The following is a 19,857-nucleotide window of genomic DNA, read 5'->3' on the forward strand; positions in this document are numbered from 1 at the left end:
GAACTGGACATGGAACAACAGACTGGTTCCAAATAGGAAAAGGAGTATGTCAAGGCTGTATATTGTCACCCTGCTTATTTAACTTATATGCAGAGTACATCATGAGAAACGCTGGGCTGGATGAAACACAAGCTGGAATCAAGATTGCCAGGAGAAATATCAATAACTTCAGATATGCAGATGACACCACCCTTATGGCAGAAAGGGAAGAAGAACTAAAAGAGCCTCTTGATGAAAGTGAAAGAAGAGAGTGAAAAAGTTGGCTTAACCCAACATTCAGAAAACTAAGATCATGGCATCCGGTCCCATCACTTCATGGCAAATAGATGGGGAAACAGTGGAAACAGTGTCAGACTTTATTTTTTTGAGCTCCAAAATCACTGCAGATAGTGATTGCAGCCATGAAATTAAAAGACGCTTACTCCTTGGAAGGAAGGTTATGACAAACCTAGACAGCATATTAAAAAGCAGAGATATTACTTTGCAACAAAGGTCTAGTCAAGGCTATGGTTTTTCCAGTAGTCATGTATGGATGTGAGAGTTGGACTATAAAGAAAGCTGAGCGCCGAAGAATTGATGCTTTTGAACTATGGTGTTGGAGAAGACTCTTGAGACTCCCTTGGATTGCAAGGAGATCCAACCAGTCCATCCTAACGGAGATCAGTCCTGGGTGTTCATTGGTAGGACTGATGTTGAAGCTGAAACTCCAATACTTTGGCCACCTGATGCGAAGAGCTGACTCATTTGAGAAGACCCTGATGCTGGGAAAGATTGAGGGCAGGAGGAGAAGGGGACGACAGAGGATGAGATAGTTGGATGGCATCACCGACTCAATGGACATGGGTTTGGGTGGACTCTGGGAGTTGGTGATGGACAGGGAGGCCTGGCGTGCTGCGGTTCATGGGGTCGCAAAGAGTCGGACACGACTGAGCGACTGAACTGAACTGAACTTATATATTCCGGCTATTAGTCGCTTATCAGATCTAGGATTTGCACATATTTTCTCCAGTTCTGTTGCTCGCCTTTTTACTCTGTTGTTAGTGTCCTTTGATGTGCAAAAGCTCTTAATTTTAATGAGGTCTAGCTTGTCTGTTTTTTCTTTTTTTACCTATGCTTTTGGTATCATTTCCAAGAAATCATTGCCAATCTAATGTCATGAAGCTTTTCCGCTATGATTTCTTCAAAGAGTTTTATAGCCTTTATATTTAGGTCTGTAATCCATTTTGAGTTTATTTTTGCAGATGGTATGAAGCCTAGTATTTTAAGTCCCTTTCAGATTTCCCTAATGCCTGTCATTCCTTGGGTGTGGTCTAATCCATGCCTGTGTCTGGAGTTTAGCACAGACTCTGGAACCAAGCTATGTGGATTTGAGTCCCACCTCCACTGTTTGCTAGCTGTGTGACTATGAGCAAATTTCCCAACCTCTCCGTCCCTCCTTTTCCTCATCTATAAACTGGATCACAGTACCTGCCTCGTAGTTTATTGTGAGGCTTCATATCCCAAAAGCCCTCAAAATTAAGCCCTGTACAATGCTTAATGGTGGTGGTCATTACTAACACTAACTGCGTTGGATTTCTTCTTGTACATGGTATTCTTGACCTATGAGCCATCTTCACTGAAAGAGCCTTCCACAGGGGAACACTTCCCATGTACACACCAGGTTGTGATGGTGACCTCAGGGTTGGTTTCATGGTTGTTTCTTGCAGGGTCCTTTTAGAAAAGAAGCTATCTGCTGGCTCCCTTGATGGAGGCATTACTTCCACTGTGGCTGACTATTCTCAGGTAGGTGCTGATGCTGCAGCCCTTTGGGCATGGATGCACTTTGATTGCTCACATGGGCTCCCATGCACTGCTACATGAGCCCTCTTTGTCTCCCAGGCATCTGAATAGTCCCTTTTCTTGCTTTCCATCTCAGCTCTGTATTTTGCAGTTTTAAAAATACTATATCTGACCCCAAATAGCCAAAGCAATCTTGAGACAGAAGAACTAAGCTGGAGACATCACACTTCCTGATTTCAAACTTTATTACAAAGCTACAGTAATCACAACAGTTTGGTACTGATATAAAAACAGACACATAGATCAATGTAACAGAAATGAAAGCCCAGAAATAATCCCACATGTATATGGTCATTACATTTATGACAGAAAAGTCAAGAATATACAATGAGGGAAGGATGCTGTCTTCATAAATGGTGTTGAGAAAACTGGATGGCCACATGCAAAAGAATGAAACTGGACCCCTGTCTTACACCATAAACAAAAATCAACTCCAAGTGGATTAAAGGCTTCAAAGTAAGGCCTGGAACCATAAAAATCCTAAAAGAAAATAAAGGGAGTAAGCTCCTAGACATCAGTCTTAGCCAAGATTTTTTTTAATATTTGACACTAAAGTCAAAGGCAACAAAAGCAAAAATCAACAAATGAGTCTACGTCAAACTCAAAGCTCATGCACAGCAAAAGAAGCCATCAACAGGATGAAAAGGCCACTCCCAGCCTCAGAGAAAATATTTGCAATCATATACTATCTGATAAAGGGTTAAATATTCAACATACATGAAGAATTCATTGAAGTCCAGACAACAACAGAAAAAATTTGATTGAAGAATGGGCAAGGATCTGAATAGACTTTTTTCCAAAGAAGATGTACTGATGACCAAGAAGTACATGAAAGTTACACAACATCACTAGTCATCAGGCAAATGCAAATCAAAACCACGATGAGACATCACCTCCACCTCTTAGAATGGCTACTATCAAAAAGACAAGAACTATTAAGTGAGAGCAAGGATATGAAGAAAGGGGAACGCTTGTCCACTGTTGGTAGGAATGTAAATTGGTGCAGCTACTTGAAAAACAGTATGGAGGTTTCTCAAAAAAAATTAAAAATAGAACTACAATCAGTTCAGTTCAGTTGCTCAGTTAAGTTCAGTTCAGTCGTGTCTCTTTGCGACCCCATGAACCGCAGCACGCCAGGCCTCCCTGTCCATCACCAACTCCCAGAGTTTACTCAAACTCATGTCCATTGAGTCAGTGATGCCATCCAACCATCTTATCCTCTGTCATCCCCTTTTCCTCCCGCCTTCAATCTTTCCCAGCATCAGGATCTTTTCCAATGAATCAGTTCTTCGAATCAGGTGGCCAAAGTATTGGAGTTCCAGCTTCAACATCAGTCCTTCCAATGAATATTCAGGGCTGATTTCCTTTAGGATGGACTGGCTGGATCTCCTTGCAGTCCAAGGGACTCTTAAGAGTCTTCTCCAACACCACAGTTCAAAAACATCAATTCTTCTGTGCTCAGTTTTATAGTCAAACTCACATCCATACATGACTACTGGAAAAACCATAGCTTTGACTAGACAGACCTTTGTTGGCAAAGTGATGTCTCTGCTTTTTCATATGCTATCTAGGTTGGTCATAGCTTTTCTTCCAAGGAGCAAGCGCCTTAATTTCATGGCTGCAGTCACCATCTGCAGTGATTTTGGAGCCCCCAAAAATAAAGTCAGCCACTGTTTCCACTGTTTCCCCATCTATTTGCCATGAAGTGATAGGACCGGATGCCATGATCTTAGTTTTCTGAATGTTGAGCTTTAAGCCAACTTTTTCACTCTCCTCTTTCACTGTCATCAAGAGGCTCTTTTAGTTCTTCTTCTCTTTCTGCCATAAGGGTGGTGTCATCTGCATATCTGAGGTTAATGATATTTCTCCTGGCAATCTTGTTCCATGTCCAATTCTAACAGTTGCTTCCTGACCTGCATACAGGCTTCTCAAGAGGCAGATCAGGTGGTCTGGTATCCCCATCTCTTGAAGAATTTTCCACAGTTTGTTGTGGTCCACACAGTCAAAGGCTTTGGCATAGTTAATGAAGCAGAAGTAGATAATTTTCTAGAACTCTCTTGCTTTTTCGATGATTCAACCGATGTTGGCAATTTGATCTCTGGTTCCTCTGCCTTTTCTAAATCCAGCTTGAACATCTGGAATTTCACAGTTCTACTACTGTGGGCAAAAATCCCTTAGAAGAAATGGAGTAGCCATCATAGTCGACAAGAGTCTGAAATGCAGTACTTGGTTGCAATCTCAAAAATGACAGAACTATCTCTGTTCATTTCCAAGGCAAACCATTCAATATCATAGTAATCCAAGTCTATGCCCCAACCAGTAATGCTGAAGAAGCTGATGTTGAATGGTTCTATGAAGACTTACAAGACCTTCTAGAACTGACACCCAAAAAAGATGTCCTTTTCCTTATAGGGGTCTGGAATGCAAAAGTAAGGAGTCAAGAAACACCTGGAGTAACAGGCAGATTTGGCCTTGGAGTACAGAATGAAGCAGGGCAAAAAGGCTAATAGTTTTGCCAAGAGAACACACTGGTCATAGCAAACACCCTCTTCCAGCAACACAAGAGAAGACTCTACACATGGACATCACCAGATGGTCAATACTGAAATCAGATTGATTATATTTTCTTCAGCCAAAGATGGAGAAGTTCTATACAGTCAGCAAAAACAAGACCGGGAGCTGACTGTGGCTCAGATCATGAACTCCTTATTGCCAAATTCAGACTTAAATTGAAGAAAGTAGGGAAAACCACTAGACCATTCAGGTATGACCTAAATCAAATACCTTACAATTACACAGTGGAAGTGACAAACAGATTCAAGGGATTAGATCTGACAGAGTGCCTAAAGAACTACCATATGATACAGCAATACCACCCCTTGGTATGTATCCAAAGAAAATGAAATTACTGTCTTGATAGCTGCACCCCCATGTTCATTGCAGCATTATTTACAATAGCTGAGATATGGAAACAGCCTAAGTGTCCACTGATGCAAATTAAAAATGTAACATACACAAACACACACGTGTGCATGTACGCGCACAAGAATACTATTCAGCCATGTAAAAGAAAGTTTGCCATTTGCAACAACATGGATGGAACTTCAGAACATTATACTAAGTGAAATAGTCAGAGAAAGAAGGGCAAATACTGCATGATCTCATTTACACTCAGAATCTAAAATACAAAAGCCTGCCCAGTGGCTCAGCAGTAAAGAATCTGCCTGCAATGAAGGAGACACAGGAGATGTGGGTTCAGTCCCTGAGTCAGGAAGATCCCCTGGAGGAGGAAATGGCAACCCACTCCAGTATTCTTGCCAGGGAAATCCCATGGACAGAGGAGCCTGAGGGGCTACAGTCCATGGGGTCACAAAGAGTCAGACATGACTGAGCAACTGAGCACGCACAACAACAACAACAACAGTAAGAAACCTAAAAACTCCCCCAAACAAAACAAAACAAAATTGAACTCATAGATACAGAGATGGTGAATGCCAGAGGCAAGGGTGGGTGGGTGAAATGGGTGAAGGCAGTCAAAAAGTATAAACTTCTTGTTGCAAGATAAATAAGTCCGGAGGGTGACACGTATAGCATGAAGATAATAGTAACCAAATAATAACCAAGCAACCAAAAAGGACTTTTTTTTTTTAATCCTGGTACATGGCCCCTTACCTTCTGTGCCCCCGACAGCAAACTCATGATATAGGCCTCTCCCTTGGGAAACAGGTGTAAGGACAGGGAAAGAGGGAAGGAGCCCTGGGTTTGATCATACATCCCTCAAGAGAGAAAAAGGCCAAAAAATGTGGACATAGGTGGTCAAGTCAGAAGAACATGGAGAGACAACTGTGCTTCCAGAATCCAGAGACCCAGAAACGTCTTTCCCTTCCGGCTATCCATTCCGTCTATCCATTCGTCCATCCTCCCACTCACCTGCTCAGAAGTAATGCCAGCCTGTGGAGGGAGGGGGTTCATCAATCCCTGGTCAAGATCAAGGGTGGCAACAATGCCAGGGAGAAGTGACCAAGAAGAGTGGGACAAGCTCGGGTCTAGACATTAAGAGCCCTGGCTGTCCTTCTGGCTCTGCCACTGACCTGGTGTGAACCAGGTAGTACGGCTAGACCATTCTGGACCTCAGTCTCCTCACCTGTAAAATGGGGACAGTTGGGCCAGAAGTTGGTGGAGCCTCCCCCTTTCTGACATTCCATGGCTGACCCTTTAGCCCCTGATGTCACAATATGGAGCTGGACCGTGATTGGGCCACAGTCTCCTCCAGCTCTGCTGTTCTCTTGGTCATGGGAACAAGATGGACTTGCCCTGGACCTTCCCTACTTGTGCTCTTCTGTTGTGCCATGGCTCAGAGTGACCAGCACTCAGGTGGGGCTGGGACCCAAAGGAGCGTGGGATCAGACTAGGGGACCAGGAAGGGGCAGCCCCTCCCAGGACAACTGATGCCCATCTCCTTCCTTGCAGACCAGCTCTACAATGAGACTATGGCAAAGGCCTTCCTGCAGTTTTATGAGCGAACAGCCCAGGTTGTCTGGAACCAGTTCATGGAGGCCACTTGGAACTATGTCACCAACATCACCAAGAAAAATCAAGAGGAGATGGTGTGGTACCACTTCCACCCCTACCCCTTCTCCCCTTGTTCTTCTCAGGGGTCATGGTGAAGGGATGCTGGGGGGCAAGGAATCACACCTTTTGCCCCTCTTCCAGAGCTAGATGAGAGAGGGAAGCCCCAAAGCACATGTCAGAACAGACGTCAGGCTCTAGGCCTCCTGGAGCCCTGAAAGCTCTCTGGGCTAGAACCTCTAGCTTCTTTCCTCTTGTAAATATCACCTGTTTGCTTTTAGGGGCCAGCTTCCTTCCCTTCTCCCTCTTAGCAAAGTTTCAATGACTCCAAACCCTTTAAAAGGGCTTTGGAAGGAGGTTGTGGGGCTGGGCCCTGGAGTTCAATGTGACACCCTCACCCTCTCCTTCACCCTCGCACGACAAACATGGTGACCGTCCTTCCAGCTGTACAAGGATGTGGAGAAGTCCCAGCACACGCTGTACTTTGGCACACGGGCCCGCCTGTTTAAGATCGCCAACTTCCAGGACTCGGACGTGAAGCGCATGCTGAGTAAGCTGCTGAACGTAGACAAGGCAGCCCTGCCCAAGGAGGAGCTCCGAGAGGTGATGGACAAGCCCCCAGGTCTCCAGGCACATGCTCCCCACCCCAGGGGTAGGCAGGCCACCGGGTGGGGAGCTGCCTGGGGCTGGAAGGAAGTTGGGGGTGGGCAGGGCCAGAGCTTCCTCTGGGTGGGTGGGGGAGGTGAGCAGAGGCTAGTGGGAAGATGGGAAGATGCCGTGGCAGGCCTGCCTTTCCCATCTGGTGGGACTAGTGCTGGGGGTGGGCCCATGGCTACGGGCCTGCCCTGGGTGACACCTGTCCCCCCAGTACAACCAGATTCTGGCCTATATGGAGACGACGTACAGCATGGCCCAGGTCTGCCTGAATGAAGGGCCCTGCCTGCCCCTGGAGCCTGGTGAGCACCCAAGCCCACCCCCACCCACCCCAGAGTCTCAGCACACCCCCTTCCAGGAGCTTCCCAACTCCCACCTTCCTCCCAGTCCCAGCTACACTTGGGGAGGGGCTGCCCACGGCAGGAGAGGGCACAAGGCCGGCTGGAGTGAGGTCCCACCTCGGCTCCTTTTCTGGGTACAGACCTCGAAGAAGTCATGGCCACCTCCCGGGACCAGAAGGAGCTGCTGTGGGCCTGGCAGGGCTGGCGGGATGCCGTGGGTCGCCAGCTCCGCATGACCTTTGAGCGTTACGTGCAGCTCAGCAACAAGGCTGCGAAGCTCAATGGTGAGGGCCCTCACCTGACTCCTGCCAGCCCATCCAGCTGGGTAGACTGCGTCCTGCATGGGGCTCAGGGCAGTGCTGGGAAGGGTGAAGCCAATCTGGGTAGGACCTGGAGACAGGAACCCTGAGTCCTGAGCCCTGCCGCTGGGAAGCCTAGAGGTGGCTCACTCGTCATGTGGATCCACAAACAGCAACTGAGCACTACTACTGGGGAGTGCCGTTGCTGGGGAGGGTCTGAGCATGCACAGGTGGAAAATCGGGGAAGATGCCCGCCCTCCCCGGACTTACAGGCTTCTGGGAGACAGATGCTCATTTCCAGTCACCACCCAGGATGAGTGCTGAGAAGGATGGGGCTGCAGAGAGAGAGAAGAAGGGACCCTGTTTCAGCCAGGTGGGCGGGGAGGGCCTCGCTGACATTCATCCAAGGCCTGAAAGATGGAGCAAGCCGGGCAACACGAAGTCCTCGGGAGGCTCTGAAGAAAGGCAGCCTAGGTGGGTGGGGCCCCAGGTGGTGAGAGAGGAGCAGACCCAGTCCGCCCAGGCCCGGAGGATGCTCAGTGTGTGTTTGCTAAGTGCCTTTCTGTCCCACTCTCATCCTATACGGATGGTGACCTTGGGGGGGTGTCTTTCCTGTTTGGCAGATAAAGACCTCGAGGATCTAGGAGGTCAGTTGGCTTCCCTAGCAGGTGCCTGGGTCTTCTGCCAGCCAGGCCAGGCTGAAGGGTGGGTGGGGGTCACCCCTGAGCCCCCTGCCTTGTCCTAGGTTACCAAGACATGGGGGCCTTGTGGCGGTCCAGGTACGAGTCCGACTCACTGCAGGAAGACCTGGAGCAGCTGTTTCAAGAGCTGCAGCCGCTCTACCTGAACCTGCATGCCTACGTGCGCCGGTCCCTCTACCGCTTCTATGGGCCTGAGCTCATCGACCTGAGGGGGCCCATCCCTGCCCACATCCTGGGTAAAGCCCCAGCTGGTGGCAGAGGCGGGCAGGTGGAGAAGGCCTCCTGAGCAGGCACTCAGTCGGTGGGGAGAGACTGTCTCCTGCCTCCTCTTAACCCTTCCTCTTCTCTTCCAGGGAACATGTGGGCTCAGTCCTGGGTCAACATCTTAGACCTGGCCCTGCCCTTCCCGGAGAAGCCCCCCGAGGACATCACGAAGATCATGCAAGGCCAGGTCGGCGCTCGGGCCTTGGTCTGCCCTGCCCACCTCACAACCCCCGGGCGGGGCCCCACACACTTCCTCTTCCCCACAGCACTGGAAGCCCGAGAAGATGTTCCAAGAGGCTGAAAAATTCTTTACCTCCATGGGGCTGCTTTCCACCCCTCCTGAGTTCTGGAGAAACTCCATGATGGAAAGGCCAACTGACGGGCGGGAGGTGGAGTGCCACGCGTCTGCCTGGGACTTCTACAACGGGAAGGACTTCAGGTGCTCACTCTGTGGCCGGTATCACCCCCCTTCCTCTGCTCCTTCTGCTTTCCACCTGTCTGCCTGTCTCACCGAGGCGACAGCCGGGGGTAGGGGGCAGTGAGCCGGCCACCTGGGGGAGATGAGTGTGAAAGCCAAGGGCCTGGCCGCTGCTCGGTTGTGGCGCCTGGAGTGCCAGGAGCACAAGGCCCTGCTGGTCTCCAGCCCGACCACCCAGTCCCTTTACAAAGCCTGAATAGGGAAATCTCTCCTTCTCTCAGGGCATCCCCATGCTCCTTGACCCCTGCCCTTTAACCCTAGGATAAAGAAGTGCACCGAAGTGACCATAGAAGACCTGCTGTCCATCTTCCACCAGATGGGCCACATCCAGTATTTCCTGCAATACAAGAACCTCTCGGTGATCTTCCGCGCAGGCGCCAACCCAGCCTTCGAGGAGGCCGTGGGGTCGGTGGTCACCCTCTCAGCCTTCTCCCACAAGCACCTGCTCAACAGAGGCCTACTCAGCCAACAGCACCAGGACAAAGGTGATGGGGACCAGGAGGATCATAGGAGGCCCTCCCAGACCTGGGGCCGCAGCTGGGGCCCCCAGGCAAGGCCAAGGGGAGGCGGAACCAGAGCTGCCTCCTGACTGCTCCCCGCTTTCCCCAGAGGAGGAGGTCAATTTCCTGATGAGCATTGCCCTGGAGAAGATCGCCTTCATCCCCTTTGCCTACCTGATGGACCTGTTTCGCTGGAAGGTCTTTGATGGCACCATCGAGAAGGCCGTGTACAACCAGGAGTGGTGGAACCTCAGGTGGGGAGGACCACCAGTCGGGCCCCTCTGCCCGCCCCTGGACTGGGGTGGGCTTTTGGGGCATTCTCAAGGGGGACCGCCTGCTACCAAAGGGCACTGCCGTCTCACCTCTCGGGGCAGAGCTGGGCGTGTGATGCTGCTAATCTACAACCACAGGGAAGCCCTGGGGTGGGGTTGGCTGTCTGTTGTCACCAGACAAAAGCCTTCCTGCTGAAGTGGGTAGGGCCAGAGCATGAGTCTTGGGGGATTGTGTCAAATCTAGCACCAGCACTGAGCAGGCTCGTAGCCCGTCGGGGAATCCTGGGAGGCCGGCAAGTTCACCTGGTGGTCGCACCTGGGCCCTCCAAGAACGGGATGCTGACCACCAGGCAGGCCTTCCTACCCCTCCCCTCTCTTCTCTGCCTATCATGGGTCCAGCAGAAGAGTGTTTGGGGTCTGAGCTCTTTCCTTCTGGTGGAGAGCCCTCATATGACAAGGGCAAGCCCACTGCCTCCTTTCCTGTTATTCACACACACACACACCGGCCTCTGATTGAGCATCCCCAGGCCTGTCTGTGGGCAGAACTGGCAGTGAAGGAGCCCCCCAGCAGTCGGGCAGCATCAGTCTTGAGTGAAGGGCACCCATGTCCTTCCCATCACTGACCCCTGGCTGTTAGATTGGATAATAATTGCCCGTGGCCAGGGCTTCCCCTTCTCCACCAGGCCTCAGACCGATCAGCTCAGGTCTGCCGGCCACAGGTGCTCCCGAAGGGCCCACCAGTTCTGCATCAGGCCCTTAGGCTGATTTGAACCTTTACAACAACCCATGGCCACTCCCAGAGGAAGAGCAGGTGACCAGCCTGCGGTCACACTGCCATCCAAGGATGGCAGAGAGGGGTGCCCCCCTTTGTCCTCTCACCCTCCAACTCCCACCCCGAATTCAGGACCGGACCTCACTGGGGGGATTGGCAGAGTCTTGACCTTGTGCCCCCTCCAAGGGCACCCCCACCAGCCATCTGGACTTTCCCTTCATCTCTCAGCCACACCCACCACCCCCTGAGTGATGGAGACCAGAGGCTGAGGGAGGGGGCGACTCCCTGGTCCTTGAACAGAACCACATGGATGAGAGAGGAGCCTCCCCGTGAGGACTGTTCAGGGCTCCAGTGGGCCGATGTGAAACGGCGAGCTTTTTCATAGACTTCGTCCACCCCAAAGATGGCTCACGTTATGCCCATTTCACAGACAACACTTTACAACCAGGCTCAGTAACAACCAGTAACTTTCCCACAGTCACACAGCTCAGAGGGGCAAAGCCGGAAGTGACCCGGGTCTGCCCACAACTCTACCTCGTCCTGCTACCAACTCCCTTATCTCTAAGCCTCGGTTTTCCTTGATACCACAGGGATGGTGCTGTGTTTTCTTCTCAGCACTTCTTACCAGATGAAACCACTTGGGTGGTTGGTCCATGGCCGTCCCCCATCATTAGGATGAAAGCAGGGACCCTGCCTAGCGCATTCCCTCCCGTGTCCCCAGAGCCAGGATGGTGTTGAGGGAGTGGGTGTGGAGAACTCGGCACAGTTCCTGCAGAGAGGACGTGCTCGATGTTAACTCCTGTAATTGTTTAATTCTCTGATTCCCAATCCCATGTGTTTTCAACTCATTTATTTAATCAATAAAATGCATTAAGTGTCCTCCTCATGCCAAGTCGCTTTGATAGCTATGCAAATGCTTCAGAAGGAAAAGGGCTCTGGAAATCTTACCAGGTGGCACTTTCAAGCCCCCGATTAACACCACCCCCCAGGTTGAAGTACCAGGGCCTGTGCCCTCCTGTCCCTCGGACAGAGGAGGACTTTGATCCAGGCGCCAAGTTCCACATCTCTGCCAGCTTGCCCTACATACGGTAAGGTCTGGGCCACTCCAGCAGAACCGGCCTGGAGGCTGGGGGTTGGGAGACACAGGACCCAGGTGGAGGATTTTCAGGAAGGCCCCAGACCCTAATGTCCTACCCCCACCCCCGCACGCTTCCCCACCTCCTCCGGTGGTCGGATGGCACCACCTCCTGAGGGCCTTGTCCTGAGCACACTGGGCTTTCACATCAGCTCCCCTGCGGAGGGCAGCGTGATGGGAAAGCCTGTCTGCTGTCCCGAGAGGTGAGCAGGAGGGGGGATGGGGTGCAAAAGTCCAGAAAGTTAGGAAGGAGAGACCCTGCAGCATCCCAGGGCCAGCCTACCTGGCGGTGACCGCTGACCCGAGCCCACCCCTGCCGTGCCCCTAGACGGCCTCGCCTTCTCTCCCCAGGTACTTTCTCAGCCTCGTGCTCCAATTCCAGTTCCATGAAGCACTCTGCAAGGCCTCGGGCCACATAGGGCCGCTGCACCGCTGCAACATCTATAACTCCAAGGAGGCTGGGAAGCTCCTGGAGTGAGTGCTCTCCCCCTTCCCTTGTCCTTCCCCACCTTGCTGGAAGCCTGCCCCAGGACCCTCTCCTCACCTGGCTCCACCATGGGTCCCCTGCACAGAGCTTATGTTCTAGTGAAAGTTCTTCTCTCTGTCAGACTACGAGAGACTACAGAGTCTGAGAGACTACAGTCTCTCCTATATGAATAAAAGCCCATTTCCTCTTATGTAGCCCCTGTGCTCAGAGAGATGGTTTAGCCCCTCTGCTAACACGCGGCACACACGCATGCATGCATGCGCGCACTTGCTCACGTCGTCAGTGAATCGAACTGTCCCAGATGGGAAGCCAGTATTGGGGTCTCGCCTCTGCCTCCATCTTCCATCTGAATCCCCTTATTCCTTCCTTGCAAGGTGCCTGCCTAGCGTCTCAGCAGCACTGATGCGCCCTGGGGTGCACTCTGCTTTGCCTGTCTTTTCTCGGAGGTGCCTGCACCCAGTTCCCAGGCTGATCCAGGTTGCTTTTGCACCAAACTCTTGGCGCGCTCTGATCGGCCTGTGGTCTACTTTGACTCCCTACACGCAGTCTCTTTTCCCTGCGCTTGGTGTCTAGCCCATCCTTTCCATCCTTGCCTCTGTGGTGCAGGTTTCTGGCCCTGAAGGAAACCTGGAGTGGGGTGAGAGGCTGACCTGGGCTGGAAGCCTTTACTGCCACAGGCTGGCTCTCTAACAAGCACGCTTGCAGTGTTTCACGTTAGCAGTTCATAACTTGCAAAGTGGATTTTATTATCCACATCTCATAAATGATGAAACTGAAGCTCCGAGAGGTATTATTGCAAGTTGCTGATCTAGGAAGTGGCAGAATCATGCTTTGAGCCCCCAAGTGACTCCAGAACACATTATCTTCCACCCTGTTGCTTCCATCAGTTATAAAGGGTGCTGTTCTGGTGAAGCTAGACCTGGGTCCTCTGGTCCCAAGATCAGCACTCCAGTCTCGGGGATATGGAGCCCGCCCCACTGACGTAATCTTTTTCTCATTGCATTTCAACCGATTTCAGTAGGTCCATTACCATAATCAGTCAAGATCATGTTGAGTTTTATTCCTGGTTTCCCAGAGGATGAACAAAGCCACTATTTAGTATCCTAATAATTATCCACAATAATTTAGCATCCTTTGCAAATGTAATGAGCATGTTCGTGATTCCACCATGCAGCTTGTCAGTACCCACAAGGCCAGACAGAGTTGCAAGACTGATCCCTGCATTTGCTCCCAGGAGGGCTGCACCTGACATGCCTTCTTGTCTCCCTAGTCTATTTGCTTTTCATCTTTTCATACTCCTGGGATTTATTCTAGTCAACTGCCCAGGTTTGAGCTTCTCAGAATGTGTGGAACAGAAGGGGCCTCTCGGCTCCCTGTATTCATGTATCTGGCTGCCCATCATTTATTCATTCAGCAAACATTTACCTGCGCACATGCCAAACAGCCTGCCCTGCATCCAGCAGGGGGCAATGGGCCACAGGATAAATCAATACCACATGCCAAGAAAGGAGTTGGTGCAACAGGAAAGGGATTTGGTGAACATGCAAAGAGGGTAAGGAGGTCTTGCCAGGGGACAAAGGAGGGAACTCTGCCCCTCAATGCAAGAGTACAAGAAATAGCAGACTTCTGTTTTCTATACATCAACTCTTTTTAAAAAATACACTTTAATATTCATTGGATATTTTCAAGAGTACTCTTAAGTTTTTTTTTTTTAATAATTTTATTTATTTTTGGCTGTGCTGAGTCTTCGTTGCTACTCAATTTCTCCAGTTGTAGGGAGCAAGGAGGGCTACACTCTGTTTGTGGTGATTAGGCTTCTCATTGCCATGGTTTCTCTTGTAGCGGAGCCTGGGCTCTAGGTGCTCAGGCTTCAGTAGATGTGACACATGGATTCAGTACTTGCGGCTCCTGTGTCCTAGAGCACAGGCTCAGTAGTTGTGACCCACAGGCTTAATTGCTTCATAGCATGAGGGATCTTCCTGGATCAGGGATCAAACCAGTGTCTCTTGCACTGGCAGGCAGATTCTTTACCACTGAGCCAAGAGGGAAGCCCAGCATCAACTCACTTTTGACTCTGAGCCTTTATCCCACTTGATCGGTGAGACATTTGACCTCAGTCTTTCTCATCACTTCCCTACCCCTCTCTACCCAGGACATATAAGGCTCCCAGGGTCTGACTTGGTATCAAAGCATGCTGAGGCCTTGCCAGTCATCTCCAGGTCTTTTGTGGAAGGATGGGGCAGGCAAGCACTTGCGGGTGAGAAGGGGAAGGGCAAGGTTCTTGGCTGCTCTTCTCCCTAATAGAGCTTAAAACTTGATTTTGCTACTTTTGACTCATATTCCTAAGTGTGATCGCGCTGGGGCAGCCTCTAGGTTGGTGCCACTGGGAATGGAAGGTAGAAGTGGACCTGGTCCAAGTTCCCAAATTCCCCTGCCTCACCCAACCAGCCATGAGGACCTGATCCTGTCCATGGGCCCATTTCTGCCACCCTGGAGTTGAGGGTTCCAGGCAGTGCCCAGGTGTCACCTTTGCAAGTCTCATGTGCTGCCCGCATCAAATCTCTTGTCCCATCCAGTCCGAAGGACTATTTCTGAGTAGGCAGACTCTCAGTGGTTGAGACTTTCCCTTCCTTTTTCACAGGACCTGCCATTTGATAAAATCCTCTTACCTGAAAGTAGTTATGGGATTTCGTTTGGTTTTTTTCCTTTCTGTCTTGATGACTTTTCTCCCCCACTTCTCTAGGATCCTAACTACATTTTCCCCCAGTGGTTTCTGCCATGGATCTATTGACCTTTAGTTTCCCCACCTTATTCTTCCCCACTTGTTTATTAAGCCGTGTATATAAGACTTTGCAAGCTACAAAGCCCTCTTTGCTGCCATTATGTGTCTTCATCCTCACCACAGTGAAATGCAGGTATTAATGGGGGCCAGTTTTACTGATGAAGAAGCTGAGGCTGAGAGAGGTTAAGTTGATCGTCTGTGGTTGTACAGCCCATAACTAGCACTGCTGGGTCTTGAACCTGAGTCTTGATAGCCTAGATTTCATACTCTAGGCCTCTGGGCCTCTCAGCCCCACCTCTCTCCAGGTCAGATTGGGGAAGCAGGTTGAGAAGTATCAACATACACCTCCTGCTGCCTCTGCGGGGGACGCTGGGGTGGAGGAGCCCGGAGCCCTGGCTGCAGCGCACGCTGTCCCCCTACCTGAGTGCATGGGCCAAGCCTAAGGCTAGACCCCCTGCCACCGAGCACTGGGTGACCTCGAGACAGCTGACATTTCTGCAGTTCCTCAGGCAGTGCACAGAACACATCCCACGCTTGTAGTCTCGCTAATCCTCCCAAACACTCCCTGGGAGACGGGAAGGGACTGAAAAGCAGTCTCTCTACTGACACTGAGCACCTCATGGGAAAGTGTGTTTCATGACTTTAGGCTTATTTGAGTCCAGGATAATAGTAATCCTCACGGTGGTAGTACTAGTAATAATAATAATAGTAATCAGACATTTATTGCCTATCTAATTATGCTCCCAGAATTGTGTTTATTTGGTCAACACAACCACCCTAAGAGGTAGGTACTGTTATTTTCTCCATTTTATGGATATGGAAATTGAGATTCAGAAAGGTTAAGTACTTGCCCAAGGTCCCACTGCTGAGTCACAGAGTCAGGATTCAAACACAGGTTAGTATTATTTCAAAGTTTGAGATTTCTTTTTCTCTTTTTTTAACTGGAAGATAATTGTTTTACAGTATTGTGTTGGCCTCTTCCATACAAAGCTTGTGATTTTATCCATTATGCTGAACATCTGTTGGGAGAGTCTGGCTAGCAAAGTCAGGCTCTAAAGGTGGGGTTGGGCATACTGAGGGGTCCCAGCAGCATCAGCCGATGCCCCCACATAGCCTCACAGCCATACTTACCCTCCCAGAGATGTCCTGAAGCTGGGCTCAAGCAGACCCTGGCCGGAGGTCCTGGAGAAGATGACTGGGGAGACCAAGGTGTCTGCAAAGGCCCTCATGACCTACTTCAAGCCCCTGCTGAACTGGTTGGTCACTGAGAACGTGCAGCAGGGGGAGATACTGGGCTGGCCAGACTTCTCCTGTTCCTTTGAAGGTTTGATGATCTGACCCTTGTCCCACCTCTGTTCCAACTCCAGGCCTGACCCTAGCCTGCCCTGGGCCAGCCCCTACCACAGCCCAGCCTTCACCCTTCACCCATCAAGGACCTTGCAGTGTGACCCTGTCTGCACCTGATGCAGCCTCAGCCAAGACCACAGCCCATGCCCCAGCCACTGGCTTAGAGACTTCCTTGCCCACTGTCCGGCTAGACTGCAGGGTGGATCTGAGCACGGGGTGGGCATCTTACCTCCTGACCCTGCGTGGAGCCACTGCTGGGCTCCATGGAGTACATGGCCCTACCTATGCCATCTGCTCCTCCTCCTCCTCCTGCTCCTCTTTCCTACCCTCCTTCCGGGGCAAGGCCCTCACCTTTGGAAGGTTAGGTGCCAGACACTGGGGGAGAAGGCCCATGGCCGTCAGATCCCCTCTGGTCACCACGAGGCACCCTCCCCAGCTTCACCTGCTCTAGGTGTTTCCTGTGTCTTCCACAGAAAGAGAAACAGGCAGAGCAACATTCCTGGGGATGGAGCTGAACACTGACCAGGTCAAATCTGGGCAGTGGACGTTGCTGGCCCTGAGCTTTGTCATGTTACTGGCAGTCCTGCTGCTGGGCCGCAGGCTGTACACCCTGGAAAAAAGCTCACTGACCCAAGACACCAGTACACAAGACACCCGGTCACAGGGCACCCAGTCACAGAGCCCCAGGTCACAGGACGCCATCGAGCCAGCATCCAAAACCTACTTCCTGGGCATAGCCATGGAGCCCCGCCAAGTTGTCAAGAGACAGTGGATGCTGCTGGGCCTCTGCCTCCTCCTGATGCTGTGCTGCATTGGCCTGATCATTCGGATTTTCACACAGCACAACAGGAAGCCTCCGTGGATGAGAGATGAATGGGGGAGCTGGGACTAGACACCAGTGCAACTAGTGAGATTTGGGGGCAGGAGGAGGGTGGCCAAATGGAGAGGGGATGGGGGAGGGGACCGCTTGCATGCGTAGCACCCAACTGCTATTGGGTGCAAGCGTGGCAGATCTGGGTACATGGGCAGTTGTGCGTTTGTGAACTCATGTATGTGAGGCCATGTGCACGAGTGACTGTGTGATTCCATGTCTGCCCTGGGTTCCAGACCAGCTTCCTTCTCCTGGGGTTCAGGATCCATAGTTTTAGTGACCCAAGGGCTGTGTCCCTCCAAACCAGCCCCTCACCCCAAAACTGGTTCTTCATATGATGTTTTCTTCAGAAACTCTACTGTGGGGCTGGACAGGGGCTGCAATACCCAAGGAGTATCTGCCATGGTTAGAAACAGGACACTGCTTCAGTGCCTCTATAAAATGCATTCAAGTAGAACCAGACACTCATCATGATGAGAGTCATCATGATGAGTACACAGTGCGACTCATCAGTGCTCAGTTCATGAGCACTGAACTCTGTATACTGGCAGGCTCTGTGTTGGGCTGCATAATCCAGCCCCCAGAAGCTGCCTGTCAGCTGTCTGAGATGCAAGTAGCCTTACAAACTGCCCTGTGGCCCTCCCTGCCCCAGGCCAGGCCCTTCCAAATGCAGACAGTGGGTAGCTGGGCACCCAGCCAGGCTTGATTAATGATTGATTTCTTCAATATTTAAACAAAGCTCATCTCCAGCCACTCCACTCCAGAGATGGCCTTGTTCAATACACACACACCTGCTGCCTGGCCTGTTGCCCTGGGGATTGAGCACAGGGCAAACAGCACCTTTCCAGGCTCAGTGTGGGAGGGGAGGATGGGGAGGGAGAGCTTTAAGGAGGACATTGGGGAATGAGTGCTCTAGGGACAAGCCTAGGAAGAGAAAGGGAAAGCCTCTGCTCCTGCCCCTCTTTGCCCTTTCTTTTCAGCCTGGGTCTGTCTAACACAAGGGTGCCACACCCAATGTATGGGAACTTACTGAGTTTGGACTGAGGCCCCAGGGGCCCCCAGGGAGACTGAAAATCAATGTCTGTCGGAAATTAGGGGAACCTTGAGAGGAAGTAACATTACAGCCAGAAACCACAGAGGAGGCATCAGGGCTGCAGTTGAGCGAGCGGGAAGGTGGCCAAGAGATGGGACTGGCTCTCTCTAGATTAAGGATCTGAGCCCAGAAGTCAGGGATCAGGGTACAGGACTGGGCTGAGATCTCCATGGAGCCTACCCCTGCCCAGGTTTCAAGAGGTCTTCTTGAGTTCTGGCAGAGTCCAAGCACTTTCTGTTCTGACCGCAGGCTCCAGAGCACCCTCATTTGATGTCTCCATCACTGCTGTTACTTTGCCTTGCTGTAATGTCCTTATTTGTCCTCATTACTAGCTGTCAGCTCTGTAAGGTCAGGACACAGTGAAACATCTGTAGCCAGCACAGGCCATGGCACACAGTGGGGATTTGGAAAATGTTTGAGTGAGTGAGTAAGTGAGTGAATGAGTGTCCTACTGCCCAAATCCCTCCTCAGAGCTCAGCACCCCGTGCCTGAGCCCATGAGAAACAGCCCCACCTTTCCTCCACAGCCAGCCTATCCCCACCGACACGGGGCCAGCCAGGACAACTCTGCCCCCCCAGGAGGCCACACTTGCAGCCCTCCCATCCCCCAGCCACAGTGGCCAACGAGATCCCCATCAAGCATTGTGGCTCTGCATGGCAAAGGTACACCCAGCCCAAGACTCCAAGCCTCTCACCTGGACTCCAGCAAAACTCTCACTGAGCCTCCTTGTCCATCCTCCCTCCCCCACTCGCCATTGTAAAGTTTCTTTCACTGGAATATTTCCTTCATGTCTAACTGCTTAACAACTTGGTTGTCCATCAATTAAATCTAGATGTTCAAAATGGCATCTGAGGGTCTTTATCATTCCCTTTTTCTCCCACCTCCCAGCTCAGCCCCTTGCACTTATTCCATCATCGGCCTTCGCCTAAAGTGCATGCCCTATTGAATGCTTGCCCTCCAAGGCTGGCTCCAAACTGGCTGTTGGACCCTCTGCAAAGCTTCAAGCTCACCAAGATGCTCAGTGAAGAGTGGTCTCCTTCTCCCACTCCTCTCCAAGAAGGGTCTTTCAGTAAACCTCACCCCATCCCCATCTGCTTATTCTATTGTATTCATTTTCAACCAGTACTCAGACACTTTTATCAGTGGTCACTTGCTAATATGTGGTTTTAAATCTGTTCTTCTCCCAAGCAGTATCTGTATGCTAAGAGCTCTCAGGCGTCTAAAAAAAGCGCCTCATTGCATATTCCCTGTGCTTTTAGTACCAGGTCCTGGATGGTCTTGCCACTAGGAGTTCTGCATGGGCACTGGGATTCAGTTGGAGGGCAGTTGGTAAGGATGGGCAAAAGGTCTATCCATATCATTGCCCAAGTCCAGTTCAATGGTCAGATCGGGAAAGAAACCTTCAGCAACAGACCATTTGAGGCCTCTAACAGCCCCTTCGGCGGCGCCTCTC

The 19,857-nt window shown here is 51.1% G+C and overlaps 1 protein-coding gene across 10 annotated transcripts; it reads left to right on the forward strand.

Moving 5' to 3' along the window:
* Positions 1-5,900: 5,900 nt before the first annotated feature.
* LOC145541095 (angiotensin-converting enzyme-like protein Ace3) lies at positions 5,901-19,251 on the forward strand. 10 transcript variants are annotated; one of them, XM_081576629.1, is made up of 15 exons: positions 5,901-6,213; positions 6,310-6,446; positions 6,853-7,011; positions 7,277-7,364; positions 7,544-7,687; positions 8,448-8,639; positions 8,757-8,854; positions 8,934-9,106; positions 9,407-9,630; positions 9,755-9,899; positions 11,679-11,777; positions 12,176-12,298; positions 16,233-16,417; positions 16,914-17,347; positions 18,931-19,251. In XM_081576629.1, the coding sequence occupies exons 1-14, from the start codon at positions 6,075-6,077 to the stop codon at positions 17,330-17,332; spliced, it is 2,325 nt and encodes a 774-aa protein (XP_081432755.1). In that variant the 5' UTR covers positions 5,901-6,074; the 3' UTR covers positions 17,333-17,347; positions 18,931-19,251. The 10 variants fall into 10 exon arrangements, with proteins under 10 accessions (XP_081432755.1, XP_081432760.1, XP_081432764.1 ...); XM_081576634.1 differs by having other exon boundaries at positions 17,282-17,347; XM_081576638.1 differs by lacking the exon at positions 16,233-16,417 and having other exon boundaries at positions 17,282-17,347.
* Positions 19,252-19,857: the final 606 nt, after the last annotated feature.

This window comes from Giraffa tippelskirchi, chromosome 3 (genome assembly GCF_054371585.1).
Source record: "Giraffa tippelskirchi isolate mGirTip1 chromosome 3, T2T-mGirTip1v1.2.pri, whole genome shotgun sequence".
Classification (NCBI taxonomy): Eukaryota; Metazoa; Chordata; class Mammalia; order Artiodactyla; family Giraffidae; genus Giraffa; species Giraffa tippelskirchi.